Raw genomic sequence first — 18,361 nt, forward strand, 5'->3', positions numbered from 1 at the left:
GGTACAGTTAAAAAGCTCTGCGTTCCTGTGTCTCCTTATAACATGGCCCATAACTTCAACACAGGTTCAGTGTGCACTATATTGATTATATGGGTATGTACGAAAAGGGCCCCTGATGTGCCCTGAAACATAACCTTTCAGTATCCCCAATTGTGCATTAGCAGAGCCAGTAGCTCTTGCTAAACACTTATAAGGTCCAGAAAGCGAGACTGATTGCAATGTATATGCTTGTTGCACTTGTTAACACTTCCTGGGCATTGTTTGCTTCTCATTAGCACCAGTTTAACAAATAAAATAGCAATAGGCAACAGAATGGTTACTAATCTTGCTTTACAATGGGCCTTCCACTGCGCAGCAACACGTGTTGCTGCATTTTTAGTAACATTTGAACCGCTTGCGCTAGAACTGACTTATTTTTGTTAAAATCATGCAGATTATGCAGCAGATGACGGATAATGTGGAAAATGCTGCAAATGTATACTTATGTAAAAAATGCAGTGGCTGCACAGTTGCATAATTCCAGTGGCCCTGATTACATCCTGTTGCATTCGTAGTAAGGCAGATAGGCTATCTAACGGGGTTGTGGTGGAGTAACCCATCCGCCAAACTCTAAATCATGCCCTACAGAACAAGTATTGACAGAGATTATGAATATGCATGTTGACTGTTGCCCTGACTCTTGTTTTATGGAAAGGTGCACATAAAATTCTACTCTGTAGGTCTTATATAGATCATAGCTACCTGAAGGCCTTTCAGAGCTAGGACAGGCATAAATCAAATGAGGTTCATTAAGAGTCACTCCACAAGACTCCCACTGACCTTGATTTGATGTTAATGTTTATGTTAATGTTAATGTTAATAATGTTAATATGAATTTATTAAGCGCTCGTACGCCCGGGGGCTTCATGGCGCTATAGGAAGGAACAGAACGCACCAGTTAGAAGTAGAGATGAAGCGGCTCAGCAATACGCCTGGGAGAAAAGCCAGGTTTTAAGGGAGTGTCTGAAACTCAGGATGTTGTCGCTCAGTTTTAATTGAAGAGGAAGGGAGTTCCAGAAGGTGGCTGCAAGATCATCAAGGCAGCATCCTCCGAGACGCTTCCTCTTATAAGAGGGAACGATCAGAAGGGATTTGTGAGTGGACCTGAGATTGCGGGAAGGGTCATATCTGTTGAATAGAGCTCTGATAAACTGAGGGCCAGAGTCATGTAGGGACTTAAATAAAATGCACCCAGTTTTGAAAGCTACTCGCTGCTCGACAGGCAGCCAGTGTAGCTGTTTCAACCCTGATCTGACAGACTGCCTTTTATATAGATTCAGAATAAGTCTGGCTGCCTGGTTTTGAACCAGCTGGAGGCGTTTTAACTCTCCAGCTTGGAGCCCAAGGTAAAGGCTGTTGGAAAAGTCTAATCTAGACAGAACCAGGGAAATGATGATCTGAGTAAGGACAGCCGGGGAAAAAAAACAGGCAATTTTCTTAATTTTCTTCAGTTGAAAGAAGCTGGATGACACAACTGCGCCTACCTGTCTTTTCAAGGAGAGATCCTCGCTGATAAAAATTCCCAAGCTCTTAACTGAAGATGACTTGGACGGAGGGGCTCCCATGCTAGATGGCCAGAAGCTAGGGTTCCAACTAAGTGCACTCTGCCCAGGCAAGACCAGTTCAGTCTTGCCTGGGTTGAGTTTCAAATGATTGCAGCTCATCCAACTCAGGATGTGAGACATAGTGTTTTGAAAATCTTCCACTGAGTCCTTGGTGTTTAAAGGAAAGATGAGCTTCAAATCATCTGCATAGTTGAAGATGGTAACTTTCGCTTTCCTAAGAGAATACAGAAGGGGGCGTAGATATAAATTAAAAAGCAAAGGTGACAATGAAGAGCCCTGAGGTACTCCGCAGGTGGTAGGTATAGTGGGAGCAGTGAAGGAACCCAATCTAACAGATTGAGTGCGGCCAGTAATGAATGAGCGAATCCAGCTCAGCGCAGGGCCCCTGAGACCTGCCTGCTCGACACGGTTGACCAAGATGGTATAGTCAACCGTGTCGAATGCAGCCGAAAGGTCCAGTAGCACCAGAGCCTGGTGGGTCCCCTCATCCGCGTTCCGCCTCAAAGTATTTCGCACCGAAAGGATAACTGCCTCGGTTGAATGACATGGGCGGAAACCCACCTGGTTGGGTGCGAGATACTCTGATTCTTCAACAAATTTGGAGATACTGTCACAGACGTGAGCCTCCAATAATTTGGCACTGTAAGGCAGCAGTGATATGGGCCTATAGTTGAGCGGATCCAGCGGGTCAGCTCCGATTTTTTTTATCAGGGGAATAAGGAGGGCTTTTTTAAGGTTGTCAGGGACTTTACCCTGTGAGAGAGATCCATTCAGCATGGAAAGCATGCCTTCAGGAATAGTAGTTCCCACCTCTCTCAAAATATGTGGGGGGCAGATATCATCAGGTGAGCCTGATTTGACCCTGGCGAGAAGCTTAGATAGAATGGCGCCGTCAATGAGGGGAAAGGATTCCAGGGTTGAAGGGTTGTAATAGGTGTCAGCCAAAAGGGAGGGAGACGGAGTGGTGAGGATACTTTGTTTTATAGTGCAGATTTTATTAAAGAAAAACGAGTTCAATGAATTGCAAAGGTCCTGGGTGGGGGCCACAGGTTGGAAAGTTCTGTCACTGCCACTAAGGCTCTCCACGATGTTGAACAGTTCTTTTGATTTATTGCGGGAATTAAGGATTTTTTCCGAAAAATAATCAGTTTTATGTTTTTGGATAAGTTTTTGATAATCCTTTCTGGCCCTACAATAGTTGGCTTTATCTAATTCTGAGTACGCTGTTCGACACTTCCGCTCCTTTTGACGAACTTCAAGTTTTAACGCTTTCAGATGAGGTGCAAACCAACTGGGAGCGTCATTGGGGCGGGAGCGGGGAAAATTAGAGCAAGGGGCATGCACGTCGGCTGCCTGAAGTGGCCAGTTGGAGAAGGCTGCTTCGGTCCCATCAATATCCTGATCTAATGGGGGGAGAGATGAAGTTAAAGTATCGATAAAGGCAGAAATGTCAACGTTCTTCCATATTCTGACTTTCCCTCCTTTCTGAAAAGGCTGCTTTCTACTTTTTGCAGTGGTGATAGTGAAATGAATCAGAAAGTGATCCGACCAGATACAAGGGGTAATGGAATTGATAGCCAAGGGAATGTTCTGTGACCAGATTTGATCAAGGCTATGCCCTTTTTCAGGGGTGGGTAGGTGAATCTGTTGGGTCAGATTCATATCAAGTAGACTCTCTTTCAGCGCGGCTGCCTGAATGTCCAACTCAGTAGAGTTCAGCCAAAGATTAAAATCGCCCAGCAGCATGATTTTTTTGTGGTTGATTATTAAAGGAGCAAGTTGTTCTGCTAAAGATGCCGCAAATGTGGGCATGTTTTGGGGGGGACGGTAAATGAGGATCATAAGTAGTGATCCACTGTTAGTATCCATTTTGAAAGTCATATTATCAGATCCTATGAGATCAAGAGACGGTAAAAGGGAAAATTTATGGGTATTGTGGATAATCGCTGCAACTCCCCCACCCCTTTTGTCAGCAGGTCTGTTAACGTGTAAGATGTAGTAGTTAGAGGGAACTGCTGCTAAAATGTAGGGTAAGGAGTCTGCATTGAGCAAAGTCTCTGTGAGGAGTAATAGATCAGGTTGCTCGGCCTGAAGCAGGAGAAATATGTCCATATGGTGTTTGACCATGGACCTAGTATTTAAATAGTAACATTTGAGAGTGGTCTCTGAGTCAAGTGAGGGTAGAGGGGGAGAAGAGGGGTTGAGGCGCGTGGCTTTATCAGCCGTATATTTAGAGTTCAAAATGCCATAGGTGGCGGCGCGCTTTAGTACGTACGCGGGTAAGGCTGGTCCCGGACTGTCTGAAGGTCTAAGTTGTAACAGGTCTAGGGAGGAGTATGTGTAAGTTTGGCCAGGGATTCTGGCCCCAGGCCCCGGTCTGCCGCGGACGGGCGCAGACGGGCTTGACTTATGCGCGACTTCGGCGCGCATTCGTCGCGCCCGCTGCGCTCGTCCGCTTGCCTGTCGCATGCCTTCGGACCCATCACACAAGTGAGGAAGCATTTTTTATCTGGACAAGTCAGAGAACGCTGAGTGGTAAGAATTTTGTGGATTCCTGCTGATCCCGGAAGTTTACATCACAGAAATGCAAGGAAAATGTGCAATTCTAGAAAAAGTTTGAGGTTTGCAGAACATTGTGGTCAAGAAAACTTTGTGGGATCCACGAGCGACATACCACCCTGGACTCTCCTGGGTGTCCATTGCCAAATCAGATCATTTTTGTGACAGGAAATGTTAATGTCTTCACATTGTATTTTGGGGCCTTTCCTGTTGCCGGCACTAGGCTTACCAACACAAGTGAGGTACCATTTTTATCAGAAGACTTAGGGGAATGTTAGGTGGAAGGATGTTTGTGGGTCCCCACAGAATCCTGATTTTTCCATCATAGAAATGTGAGGAAAATTAGTTTTTATAATTCAAAGTTTAAGGTTTGCAAGGGTTCCGGGTAAAACAACCTGGTGGAAGCCACACTTCCCCCCCATCCTCGATTCCCCTGCATGTCTAGTTTTAAAAAATGTGCAGGTTTTCAAGGATTCTCTAGCTGCCAGCTGAGCTAGGGCTCAAAATACGCAGCTACTCACTTTGCAAAAAATAGGTCCGTTTTGAGTGGAAAAATGTGAGGCATCCATGTTGTGTTTTTGGCCGTTTCCTGTCGCGGGCACTAGGCCTACCCACACAAGTGGAGTACCATTTTATTCAGAAGACACATGGAAGCATAGAATAGTAGGATATGTATTATTACCAATTGTATTTGGATGTAATTGTGCCTTCCAAAAGCAAGTGTGTAAGAAAGTATTTTGAAAAATATTTTCTAAAGCATATGCTCTTACGGGTACCCACATATTTGGAGAAGTACAAATAACTACTACTCCTAAACTCTAAATGTTGTGCCAATTTCAGAGACACATAGGTTACCCTGATACCTATTTTTCACTCTGCACGTTTCACCATTTGAATTGATCCACACAATTAAAAACCATTGTGTGATGCAGCTTATTTGTTGGCTCTGGGTACCTCAAATTCTTGGAGAACCTACAAACCCTATTTATTCCAACAACCAAAAGGGTCCTAGCAAACATTATAGTACATTGCTTACATAAACTGGCCATCATGGCAAAAAGTAACACATTCAAACATTGTTAGAAATTGCTGTTTTTTACTACTTATTTTCAATCTATTATTTCAACAGTTTCTTTGGATCTAGATATATGACCCCTTGCTGAATTGAAAAATTGTCTACTTTTCAGAACTGTATAGCTTTCCTGGATCACCCATAGGTTTGACACTGGTTTGCAACACAAACTGGAAGTAGGTTGGAAGCAAATACAAATTAGAAAAATGGATTACCTCTTTAAAAAATGCCAAAACTGTGGTAAAAACGTAGGTTTTTTTGTGTCAGCTCTGTATGTTCCTGAAAGCTGGGAAGATGGTGACTTTAGCCCATTAAACGATTCGATGATGTCATTTTTATGAAAAAAAACAGACTTGTTTATCCAGAGCACTTTTTAGGTCTCGGCCTGCGTAGGCTGTGCTTGCGCAGTCTCGCTGGGGAGATCTTATGTTTTTCAGAGTGGGGCTTGAACCCGCCCCTCTTCTCCATTGGCTGGCTTCCTAAACGGAGGCCAGCCCTTGGAGAAGACGGGCGTCTGTCCATTTAAGCCCCGTCTTTTTGTGATTCGGGGTGTGTTTTTTAGTTTCTTTCTCTCCTCTTCCCATTGGCTGGAATTTTACATTCCAGCCAATGGGAAGAGGAGAGAAAGAAAAACACGCCCCCGAATCAGAAAATGACGGTGCGTTTTTTCGAGGCATTTCTGCTGGACCTCGGAGAAACATGGTGGTGTGAAGCGCTCCTCTCTTGTTTTCTCTTCTTCTTCTCTCTTTTACTTTCTCCTCTCCCTCTCCTTTCCAGCTCTCCTGTACCTCCTTTCCCTGTCCTTCTCACTACGCCCCCTCCTCTTCCTCCTCCTTTCCTGGCCGCTCCCTTTTCCTTACTCCTACCCTCCTTATGCCCCCTTCCGCCGCCTGGTCCCAGTCTTCTTGCTCTACTTTTCCTTTCATGCATCTCCCTTCTCTTCACTTATTTTCCTCCCTCCCCAGCCCCCTCTTCCTCTCCTAGCTCTGGGCGCCCCCTCCCTCGCCCCCTCTCTGCCCTCCCCGGCCCTCCTCCTCCTGGGTGTGGTGCTGTACTTTTCAGGGTGGGGTCAGCTTGGTGCCGCTGTGAGTCAGGTGGGTGGGGCTGGGCTCACTTCCCTCGCAGACCTCACTTCCCTCTCTCCTCCCCCTGCTCTCGGCCCTCCCTTCCTGCCTCTCTTGGGCTCTCCCTCCGGTCGGTGCCTCCTGCCTCCAGACACTGCTCCCCGGGACCCTCAGGTGAGCCTGGTCTCTGACCCCCTGCTAGCATCCCCCTGGGGGGGGCTTCACTTCCGGCCACCGTGGGAGAGTGCCTGGGTGGGATTGGAACTCGGGGTCGGTGTGTCGTGGGGGCCACCGACCTCCATCACTGTTCTTCCGTGTCTGGAGATTTGGAGGTGGTGGTAGTGAAGGGGTGGGGGAGGGGTCATGTGTTGTAGTGTCTGTTCTTTTCCCAGTGGGATTGGAGTGCGTGAAGTTGCCATTTTTGTTTGCCGTTCCCCGACTTGTGTGTGTGTGTGTAACTCTACAGGCCCGGGTGGAAAGTCTGGCGGGGTCTGTGCAGTTGCAAATATGTCTTTTGGGCGAGTTTTGTGCGGCGAGCGTTGACAGGGTGTCCTTTCCCAGCGTGTGATTACTTGTGTACACAAGTCAGGGATGTTTCACGAGTTAAGAGAGTTGTGTACAGTATCTGTGGCTTGTTGCTCTTCGGCAGTGGGGAGTGTGTGGCCGTGTTGTGTTTGCAGGGTACTGTGTGAGTGTAGTTGTAATGCTTGGGGGCTCTGGTGTGTGCATGTGACTGTCATTCTTGGAGGCTGTGGTGTGTGCGTGTAACTGTAATGCTTGGAGGCTGTGGTTTGTGTGGCGGTAATGCTTGCACAAAGTAATGGTGTTTGCACAACTGCGCGTGTTCGTGCTCCTCCCTTCGCACCGAGTGAAACCCGCCTCTAGCTTGTGTTGGATGTGATTGTTAAAGTGGATGTCCAGAGAGGACGCAGCCCCTGGTGCCGGCTGACGGGCGTTGAGACGTGTGCATGTGGGTGGGCCTCTGCTGTCCTCGTTTGCCCCTCAGTCTGAGGTGTGTGCTTGGAAGTGTTTGCATGAGAGCAGGTCGTTGTGTCCCCAGCCTAGTGCGAGTCACGGGGCGTTGCTTATCACACACTTTTTGCGTGTAAAGACATCATGGTGTTCACTGTTTGTGGGGAGACGTGCATGTGTGCAGTCTGCTGGTGTCTCGTGTGCTTGTGGTGATTGTTTGTGGTTTGCACACCAGGCCTTGTTCTGCACTGTGTGCTGGCCGGGGCACTATACAGCATTTCAATATCTGTGGAAAGCGTCGTATTTGGAACTTGTTGCACAACCTGTGCTGCAATTTATTGAGGTGTAGCATGTGAGGGGTCCGTGTGCACTTTGTGTTGTGCCGGCAGTGTGTTACGCGCCATGGGTCGCACTCTCCAGGCCTACCTGCTGCCTCAGGGCCCTGCCGCCACTTCCTATTTCACACTTGCACCCAGCAGCAGTTGTGAGGGTGGCTGAGGCCACCAGGGGGTGTTTGTGCTCTGTGTGTGTCCGGGCACCTTGTACCGCTCCCTGTTCGGTTGTTTCACGGTTGTGCTGTATCTTTCGTAACATTTGAAGAGATTTTGCCAATAATGTTAATTTGACATTGAAAGGGGGTGAGTGTGCTGACAGCTGGGCCTGAAGGGAGGGAGTGGGCTGTGCCACCCGGCCTCCGAGGGTGGAAGGTGTTTCCAGCCTAGGAGGGAGTGGCGTGCCACCCTGCTGCCGAGAGTGGAAGGTGGTGCCACTCCAGGAGGAGGCAGGATGTGCCACCCGGCCTCGAGGGTGGAAGGTGGTGCCAGCCTAGGAGGGGTGGGCTGTGCCACCCGGTCTCCGAGGGCAGAAGTTTCTGCAGCACACTCTAGGGTGGGGGGTCCACTCCAGCCTGGGAGGAGCCTCTGACATCCGGCAGGCCCCGGAGAGGGAGCCGAGCCTTGGACCGTGAGCTGTCAGACGTGTCCACTCAGACCAGTGGTGCGAAGGAGACGGGTCCATGCATGAAGTGCTGCCGTCTCTCCTGCGCTGGCACTTGAGGTATCTGCTCCCTGCCCAACCTTGCGTGACCCAGCTCTGACCCACCCGTGACCTCTAGGTTGGGATTCTGTGTCCATCTGAGCAATGTTACTCAAGGTCAAGTCAGGCTGGGTGACGTCACTGGCCGGACACCCCAGGCTGACCCTTCTGTCTGCTTGTGACATCTGTGTTGTGGGCATGACTTTGCAAATTTATCTTCATATCCACGTCTTTTATTGTCAGTGTGTGTGCCAGCCATCTGTTGTGGGTCTTTTAATGTGTGTTGCTTGTTGTGTGTGTGGCGCTTGGGACATCTGTGCAAGGGATTAGATAGAAATGTAAAATGCCTCTTTCTTTGAACCAGAGCTCTTATGGCACCAAGTCATCGCGACCCTCCACAGCAAAGCTTGCTTGCCTCTTCCATCCAGGCATCTATCCATGCATTCTTTCCTATTGATATCACCATTTCACCTTTACATTCTCTCTTCATTCAAACTTTCATCCGTCATTGTCACCATTCAGTCTGCCCATCCATAAATCCATCAGCCATTCTTTCACTTCTCCATCCATTCGCTGTTTCACACATCCATTCTCAATCTGTCCCTCATCCACCCTTTTACTCAGCCATTTTTCCTTTCAGTCATCCATCCACCCTTTGAGCCATCATCAATTTATCCTTTCCCTCTTCCATCCACCCTTTCACTCATCCAACCTTTTACCTTTCTATCCACCCTCCCTTTCACTCATCCATTCTTTCCTTGACTCATTCATCCTAACATCCTGTGTTTGTGGGGGGGGGGGGGGGTCCCTGTGTGTGTGGCTCCCTGTGTGTGTGGCTCCCTGTGTGTGTGGCTCTGTGTGTGTGTGGCTCTGTGTGTGTGTGTGTGGCTCTATGTGTGTTTGTGTGGCTATGTGTGTGTGTGTGTGGCTCTGTGTGTGTGTGTGGCTCTGTGTGTGTGGCTCTGTGTGTGTGTGTGGCTCTCTGTGTGTGTGGCTCTGTGGGTGTGTGTGTGTGTTGGGGGCTCTGTGTGTGTGGCTCTGTGTGTGTGTGGCTCTGCGTGTGTGTGGCTCTCTTTGTGTGTGTGTCTCTATGTGTGTGTGTGTGGCTCTATGTGTGTGTGGCTCTCTGTATGTGTGCGTGGCTCTGTGTGTGTGTGTGTGTGGCTCTGTGTGTGTGGCTCTGTGTGTGTGTGTGTGTGTGTGTGTGTGGATCTGTGTGTGTGGCTCTCTGTGTGTGTGTGTGTGTGGCTCTGTGTGTGTGTGTGGCTCTGTGTGTGGCTGTGTGTGGCTGTGTGTGTGTGTGTGTGTGGCTCTCTGTGTGTGTGGCTCTGTGTGTGTGTGGCTCTGTGCGTGTGGCTCTGTGTGTGTGTGCAAATGCAATAGGTCTTGCATTTGCGAGAGATTAAGCTATTGGCATTGTAAATGAGAATGCCATTTATTTATGTTTTAAAAACAAAAAGAATGTCATGAGCAATGCCAATAGCTCTAACTTTAACAAGGACGAGACCATTGCATTGTAAATGCTTGTTCCTATTTTTCCCTCAAAACTCAAAATGTAGCTATATTTTTGCTATTTTCTCAGTTCGCACCAGGAAAATCCACAAACCCAGGGTACCATTGGAATCCCCAGGATGTTGGAAAAAAGGAAATTATATTGGCAAGGATAGCTTCTGTGGACAAAACATTATGGAAGCCTAAGCGCTTACTACCCCAAATTGCCAAAACAACTTAGCAAGGGGTTGGGAAGTGTGAAGGCCTAGCAGCGAAAAGCTTAAATCACATAATGTTATTTGTTTTGCTGGATTTTATTTATCTGATAGCCATGCCATTTTGGAGAAAAGGTCACTGAATGTTTCTATATTCTTTTATTCATTTCAATCTAATTGTTGCTTTATGAACAATTGGAAGCTTATTTTTCTCTTTTCATGTTTCTTTTACTTTCTTTATTTAGTTTTTCACCTATTTCTTTATTTTTATATCTGTTCCTCTTCTTTATGCTTCCATATTATTTTTTATTTTTTCTGCATCACAGCATTTGTTCCCTTTTTACTTCATCACCACTCCCATTTTTCTTTAAACCTTATACATTTTGAATTATTTTTTAAAAAGCTGTAGTTTCACTGTTTGGTTGTAACAGAATACAATTGTGTAAACCTTAGATATTGTATTCCAACAGTAATATGCCCTGCAAATGACAGGGCATTGCTATATTGTGTTCAGAAAGGACAGTCCATCAATTGTTGTGATAAAGTGCTATTGACACTTTGAAATCTTTTGTATCTGAAGGCTAAGAAGACACACTTTGCATTTTCATTTTACCGTCCTAGTTTTTGGACTTGATTAAATCTAGTATCCATATATCAATCAAAACAGTTTTTTGCTAGTGTTTTATGTTTTTTACAGCAGGCTGTCCAAGGTCTTCAAGTAATGTGTATATGTGATTTTCAAAATATTTAAAGCTTACTAAAAATTATTTTGTCCTTACAGGCAGTGATCAAAATGAAAATCCCAAGTAAGTAATAAAGTCGGAAGTATAAATATAACTGTAAAGTCACTTTGGTCACAAATATTGTCTTTACAAAATGTGAATAAAAGTTATTTATCTTTATCTTTTCAAATCGAAGCTTTGTATTTCAATATAGATCAATTTAGAACACTACATTCAGGAATTATCCACCTCTGTGAAATATTTAACTTCCAAGTAGAATATGTTAGACATGTGGGATAATATGTAATATTTGCATGAAATGTAACAGTTCTCTATAGTGAGTGTCTTACACAAGATTATTAAGACCAGTAAATATCTGAGTATTTCATCAATGAGTTTCTAGGAAGTGTGCATGCACATTCATTGATAAAGCGTCTGAATGCACTAAAGTGCCCTAAAGAATATTTTCCACCTATACGTATTTATGTAGCAGTAAGCGAATCCTGGAGATGTCCTTTAAAGTAATAAATAAGATTTAACATTGATATTTTAAAAAAATGTGACTGTGGAGATACAAGGTATGGATTTTTTGAACAAAAGATTATGTCTAGAAAAACTAGCTATAGAGAAGTTAAGGTTGATGGGTGTCATTACTGGATACAAACAAAACCTACAATGATGAAAAAATCAGATATTACCTTAACTTTCACTCTCCCCTGTACTATTATGCGTGAAATATGGAAATAAGATGAGAGCGATAGACTAAAGGTTGGATTTAATATTTGGCAGTGGGCCTTTCATCCGCCAGGACAACGAAGTAAATTACTCTGCCACCCTGAGAGAAGTGCATACGCCTAAATTTAGAAATGTCCGCCAGCCCAGCAGACATTTGTAGCATTAGTAGCAACTGCAGTCATGATGGTTCGTGTCAACGCATTGCAATTTTGCCTCACACTTATGTCAACATGATGGAGCTGTGTGGCATACTTACTAAAAAAAATAAAATTCTAAAAGAAAATCCAAAAGCATGATTATTATTATTATTTTTTAAATAAAAACCAATGCCCTACTCGCCATGAGAGTTTTCTCCTACAGCGAGAAGGGCATTAAACACTTTTCAATGCCCTTTACTGCCAGGTTTTCCTGGCGGTTATGGGCGTTGAAAAATGGCAATATGTCTGCCCATCTAAATTGGGTGGACAGATATACAGCCAAAACTCCGACTGAGAAGTTTTACCCTGGCAAAGGTGAGAATCTGTATGACTCTCACACCAAATGAAGAGAGTTACGCCTGATTTTTTGTTTGATAACCATTTTTATTGAGTTTTGCACAACAGTAATGTCAATGTACTCTGTCACAGACCATCATCCCAATGCACATACATAGGACCATCATTCATATATCCTTAGATGCTGAGAGTCCCACCACTTGCCCCAAATCTTCCCATGCTTCTGTGGACATCCTTAGGCCAAGGAAATGGGTCTCTCCTGCTGGGTGAGCCAGTCCACTACTACCCTCCAGGCAGCCAACGAAGGAGTGGTCTAGGAATTCCACCCCTGGACGATGTCCCCCTAAGCAACCAGTGTGGCCACTCCGACTAAAGCATTCTCCAGTCTTGGATCCCCGAAGTCCTCCAGCAGGCCCAGGAGGGCAGCTCTCAGGGCAAAGAACCGTCAAGGAATGACAAGAGTTCACTCTCTATCCTCTGCCAGTATGGGGCCTATGTCGGGGCCTATGCCGGGCTGATCCAAACCACGTGACAGAAGTCTGTCTCCACTGCCAATCAGCAAAAGTGTTTGGCCTGCAAAATTCTGCCCGCCTGCTGAAGCCGCTGGGGAGTGATATCGGTTAAATGGAGATAATTGAGTTGGACTAACATGAGGTGTACAGATATGGACAGTTCCTGTAGGGCCATCCTTGAGGCCCTCCAGCCAGTGACCCATGCCTCCCACCTCTTTCTTATCATCGCAAACTGATCAGGAGAGTTAATGACCAGGCAACTGTAAACCTGTTATATTGCACCCTGAGTGAGCCTGCCAGTCAACAGTTTAGCCTCCGGAGGACTAAAGTATGAGACTGCAGTATCCAAGGGGAGATGAGCCATGAGGGTATGTCATAATTGTAGGTACTTGTGAAAGTGAGTATTTGAAAGTAGATATTTCTCCTGTAAAGCTTGGAATGTCGGCATGCAGCCCCCGGACCAGACATCCCAAACACGTAAATCCCCATCCTGTCCCATTTTGCAAACTTACCTAGACTTCCTGTGTGATGCAACTATGTGCCTAACCAGAGAGGGGTCATGTAGGTCATTCTACAGTCCCAGCCCATAAGGAGGAGCGCTGCCCTTCAGTTCAAGAATACTGCATGCATAATGTCTGGGAGGTGCCGGAAAATGGGGCAACTGTACAAAATTCCCATAATTGGGTCAAGCCCCAGCAGAGCTAACTCAGCCTGATAGGCCCGGTCACTCCATCCCCAAGCCAGGCATTCACCACAACCACCTGGGAGGCAGTGTAATAACGGTGTAGGCCTGCCACCCAAACCCTGTTGTAGGCGATTCGAGGCCAACCCCAGGCCCAAAGGATGGGACGAATGATAGAGTGAAGGACCATAAACCATCACTGAAGGTCCTTCTTCATTTTAGCACTGGGTAGGGCAGTTTAAGGGCCAAAGCCAGCTTGGTAAGCAATGAAATATGGATACTAGGATATTGGAAGGTCAGGCCACGGACGGGAATCCCAGACTGCCAATAGCAGACACCCAAATTGCACTGTACCTGGGCTAACAGTGATTTTGCTGCATTAATGCACAGACTGGGGGCCTCTTCATAGATGCACGGAAGTTCCAAGCAGCAGGAGGACTGCAGGTTTGTCAAGGAGAACAGAACTTCATCTGTGTAGAGTGTGAAATGCTCCTCCAGACCATTGTCCCATGACCAGCCCTGTGTTCTAGCATCACAGTGCAGGAGCCATGTCAGGGGCTCAATAGCAAAAGCGAACAGGAGAGGAGAAAGAGGTCAATCCTGGCATGACCCCTGACCAACAGAGAAAGAGAGAAGACCGACCCACTGATGCAAACCTGTGCCAATGGCGTGGAGGAAAAAAGCTTAATAAGCCTGCGGAGATAGGGACCAACCAACTCTCAGGACTATACTCAAGAAGGCCTTCTCAAATTCTATCAGAAGCAGGGCCGCTGGGTGCTGAAGGCGATGTGCCTGAGATAAAGCCAGCTGGACTCTACAGATGCAGTGGTGCGTTCCATTGGCTGGCATGAAGCCACACTGATCTGTGTAGATCAGATACAGCAATATCGAGTGCAACCAAATGGTCAAGACCTTTGCAAACACCTTGATCTCTGAATAAATGAGATATGGCCCTGTAGGAGGCACAACTGTCCAAGATGTCCAAGGGAATAACCATGATCAAGGCCATGTTCAGCTCCTAGGGAAAGGCACCCGTGCACACCACCTCAGAATACATTTCCAGCAGGGGTGGGATAAAAAAAAAAAAAAACCTACAATAGTATTTGATAGGAAGCCCGTCAGGGTCCTGGGTCTTAACCAGAGGTCATGGCCTAAAGTGCTGCCCCAATCTCATCTGCTGTAATTGGCTGATCCAGATCTCGGGCCAGTGAATGAGGGATTGCTGGGAGAGGGATCTCAGCCAACAGTAGGTGCACCACCTCCTGAGGAGGCCAAGGACTAGAGGCACACAACTCCCAGTAAAAGGTAGCAAAATCCCAGAGAATGTTGCTGTACAGACTTTAGGCAGCCCTCATTCAATCAGTACCCTTTAACGTAACTGCTCATCCGTGAGGGTCTCAAGGCACTGGGGGGGGGGGGGTGAGTGGGGGGGAGAGGGAAGCAGGTCTGACTGGGAGCTGTGGTTCACTCAAAGAGCCATGTCTTGAGATCCTTCCTGAATTGGGTCAGCGACAGGGATAGCCTGAGGTGGAGAGGCAGCCCTCAGTGTCACTAATGTGTGGGATTATTCTGGAGGCAACCTCTGTGGTGGTCAACCAGTAAAGGAGTTTCCCAGACTTGTCACCATGCTTGCAGACCTGCCAGGTTGTGTCCCTCCAACATTGCCAGGCCTCCTTCAGGGAGACCTGGCCAACTCTCCGCGGACAATCGGCAAACTGCAAGCAAGCACATCTGACATCTCAGTGAGCACCCAGTGCTCCAGGGCAAGGATTCCAGACTCAGGGATGGATGCTTTTGCAAGCTTCTCCCTCTACCAACCCTTGGCCAGACCCCGTACTGTAGGTTCACTGGCTGCCTAGAGGGTGCCGGCCGAAAGACCCATGGTTGGTCTAAAAGTACACCTGCAACTTGGAATCTGAATAGTCAGCACATTCGGCGTCCGACAAGTGCCACAGATTAAGATACTACATGGTCTGTGCAGCAGGCACCGAGGCTCCCATATGCAGGAGTGGAGAGTGGTTGGAAATACCCTGCGGGAGGAGGCCAACCCGAGACATCTGCAGTACATCCATGGCCAGCAGGAGCAGCAAATCAATCTGCGACGACGTCTTATGGGTTGCTCAGGTGTGGGTATACGTGGCAGAGCTAGAGTGCCACGTCCTCCATGTATCGCAAAGCCCAAGGGAGTCAATCCATGCCCAAAGCTGCTCCACCTCCAGAGCACCGATGGAGTCCAGCTCTTGAGGTTCCGTGACAATCGTAAGTGGTGTTTTCGACTCGCACGAGTGTGGTCGAGTCTGGTATCTACGAACCGCAAATGACGAGTTTAGTAAGTGTGCGCAGTTTCGCTGTGCTAACTCAAACCGTTCGTTTGTTACGTGGGTTTATACATTTGTACCCACGGGTTCCATCTTAGATACGGCATCCATTTTGTTTCTTGCCCTCAAGTAGCCAGCGAACGGACGTTGTCCGTTTCGCGACCCTGGGATTCCCAAGACATCCGCGGAAGACACATGTTCTTTGAAAGTGTCTTTATGACGAGGGGGATGATACTGTAAGGCAGATGGCCCCGCTCGAGGCTCATCTTGCCGTGCCGGTCTATTGTCTCAGCCGTGCATCTCATTAGGCACGTCCCTTTGATGCCTGTAGCTCGTGTTTCCTGATACCTCCCCTTTTACACCCTTTTCGGTCTCTCCACTGTTTCCATCTTCCTCTGCACCTGTCCTTGTTCCTTCTTCGATCTGTTTTACTGCCGATTGGAATGTACTAATGGTGGGAAGATGGGTTTTTACAGTTGGGAACCGCCAAATGTTTCCGCACTTATGCACCGAACCTTGGATGTATCAAAGCGACCAAAGTGACCCCTCTCGGGGATAATTATGGGAACCGAGTTGTAAACCTTTGTGTACCATGAAACCCTATGGGAGAAATTTGTATAAAAGGAGCGATCCACAGTAGCAATTTGAAGCAGTCTCCTCGAACCTACACTCGTTGTACTTCCTGTGACTTCTGTGTTCCCTGCAGTAAATAAACCTTGAATCTTTGACGCCGAAGGAAGTGTCCCGTGTCTCTGTCATTCGTACGCCGGAGCAGGTTACCCACGAAGGTTTCAGGTGTTGTCCCCTGGCACCGCTGGGTATTAAATAACCCAGTCCTTCACTCTGAATCAGGAACAGCATTGAAATCTTCCCCCACAACAGTGGTGCCCAGCAGGAAGACCAGCATTAATCGAGACAGGGAGACCAACCTGGGAACAAACAGTTGTTTCGGCATGTAGACTGACAGAATTTTATAGTGTCTGCCTTCAAGGAGCCCCGCCACACTGATATACCGCCCTGGGGTGGCCCATTTAGGCATGGGTGACCACAAGGGGGAAACCCCTGTAGAGGAGAATCACCACCCCAAGGGACCCCCATGGTAAACTTTGAGCAATATACCCTGGCATACCTGTAGCTGTAGAGGAGCTGGGAGTGCTCCCAACAGGTGGGTCTCCTGCAGCAGAAGAACAGTGGGATGAATGCACCTAGCCTAACAAAGAATGGCCGTGCACTTGATGCAGTCCAAAAGGCCATTCACATTCCAGGAAAGAATTTGAACCTCCATCACGGGAAGGAATGGGTGACTACAGAACAGACGGTGCCAGAGGGAAACTGCAGGGATGTACCCATGGAAGGAGTGGTCTCCGGCCAGACACCCAAGCAGGAACAAAGGCAGGGTAGGAGGTCAAGGAATCTAGAGCAATGCATCAACTGAGTGCACCCTCCCACCACCCCAAAAGGGAGCAACAGCTACCAGCACAGTCTGTAAGAGCTTGTAGTTCAGCCCGACGGGCCAGTAGAAAAAATAATGGGGCGAGGAAGAGCTCCAGCATTCAGTCCAGCTGCTCTACCCCACTCCTGTCACCAGCAACTGAATGCCCTGCATCACAACCAGAGGAGTTTTGCCTGCCACAGGGGTGGCCCCAGTGTGTCCATCTCTTCCTTGAGGACTTCAAAGGGAGGTGGAGAGTGCTCTCCGCAGACTTGAAAACGAAGGCAGCAATATTATCTGCTCAGCGGAGCACAGGCCTCTCAGCCTCCCATTCCCAGCCCTGTTACAGAGAGTCAAAGAAATATGTTTTAGAGTTAGGAATCATCTTCAGTATTCCCGGGAACAGGAGCATATACTGGAGATTAAAAGATCGGAGCTTCTGTTTAACATCAAAGGAACTTCTATACCTCTGAACATCTGTGTACAGTCAGAAAAAAAAAAATTATTTCATAAGCCTCATGTAGGATGGCATCCTGGTGGTTAAGAATCCAGGCAATGAGCGGGCATGCCGGGGGCTCTTTCCCAAGGACCTGTATGCACGCACCACGGCAAACCACAGCAACAATTTATCCTCAGTGATCCAGCACCGGATCCAGCTCTCCAAGAAATTAACTGTTTCGGGGGCTTCTGAAGCTTTAGAGAATCCAACTGCCAAATGTTATTCCTTAATTACCTATTCTCTGTGTCTTCAGCGCACCCCTTCAGCGCCACCGTCTTCACCAGCAGCTTGGAGACCTACTGTTTAAGGGTGGTCACCTTGTCCTCGACCCGTGACTCGGATGACAACATTCCTGATATCTTGGTGCAAGAGAGAGACATCCACCTTCACCTCCCCCACCTTCGTTTCCACTGCATCCCGAGAGTCCTGGATTGTCTGGATGATCGTGGCAAGGTCGGGCTGGACGAAACTGTGCTGTAGCACCAGGGGGTTGTTGGTGGCCCCCCTGGGGCTGGAAGCCACCATCGAGTACTGGTCCATATCATCTGCAGTAGCAGGCCTGTCTCTCCCCCTGTCTGGGTGCTCAGAATGGCTGGAAGGAAGAAGTTCCATGGCCTGCTTGCACTAGGGGAAGCCCCACCAGCCTGGGCTGAGCCTTCAGTGAGCAGCGTATCTCCACAGCCATTGCAGTAAAGTTGCCTGCACCTCCGACAATCACCAGTGTTACAAGCCTAGAGTGGTGGGTAGAGAATAGCCCCCACAAAGAAATTAGATTTGCTACCACTGCAAACAGTCTCCAGCCCAAAAGTGATGCTCCTCAACGCCCCAAGCAGCAGGCAGGTCATGGAAGGGCAAAGGGGTCCAGGGAACCCAGGAGGGCACCCTACAATAAGGTAGGAGAAGCCTCCACACACCAGTTCAGTATGAAGCCTCAAGTGGAGGTTTCAGTACAACT

General features: G+C 47.6%; 1 protein-coding gene across 3 annotated transcripts in view; it reads left to right on the forward strand.

Moving 5' to 3' along the window:
• Positions 1–18,361, forward strand: part of EMCN (endomucin) — an 871,751-nt gene that overhangs the window by 700,662 nt on the left and 152,728 nt on the right. For all 3 annotated transcript variants that reach the window (XM_086963130.1, XM_086963129.1, XM_086963131.1), the window contains one exon: positions 10,794–10,818. In XM_086963130.1, the coding sequence (XP_086819256.1) occupies positions 10,794–10,818 (25 nt within the window). The remainder of the gene's footprint in view (positions 1–10,793; positions 10,819–18,361) is intronic.

The sequence above is a fragment of the Lissotriton vulgaris genome, chromosome 3_1 (assembly GCF_964263255.1).
Source record: "Lissotriton vulgaris chromosome 3_1, aLisVul1.2, whole genome shotgun sequence".
NCBI lineage: Eukaryota > Metazoa > Chordata > Amphibia > Caudata > Salamandridae > Lissotriton > Lissotriton vulgaris.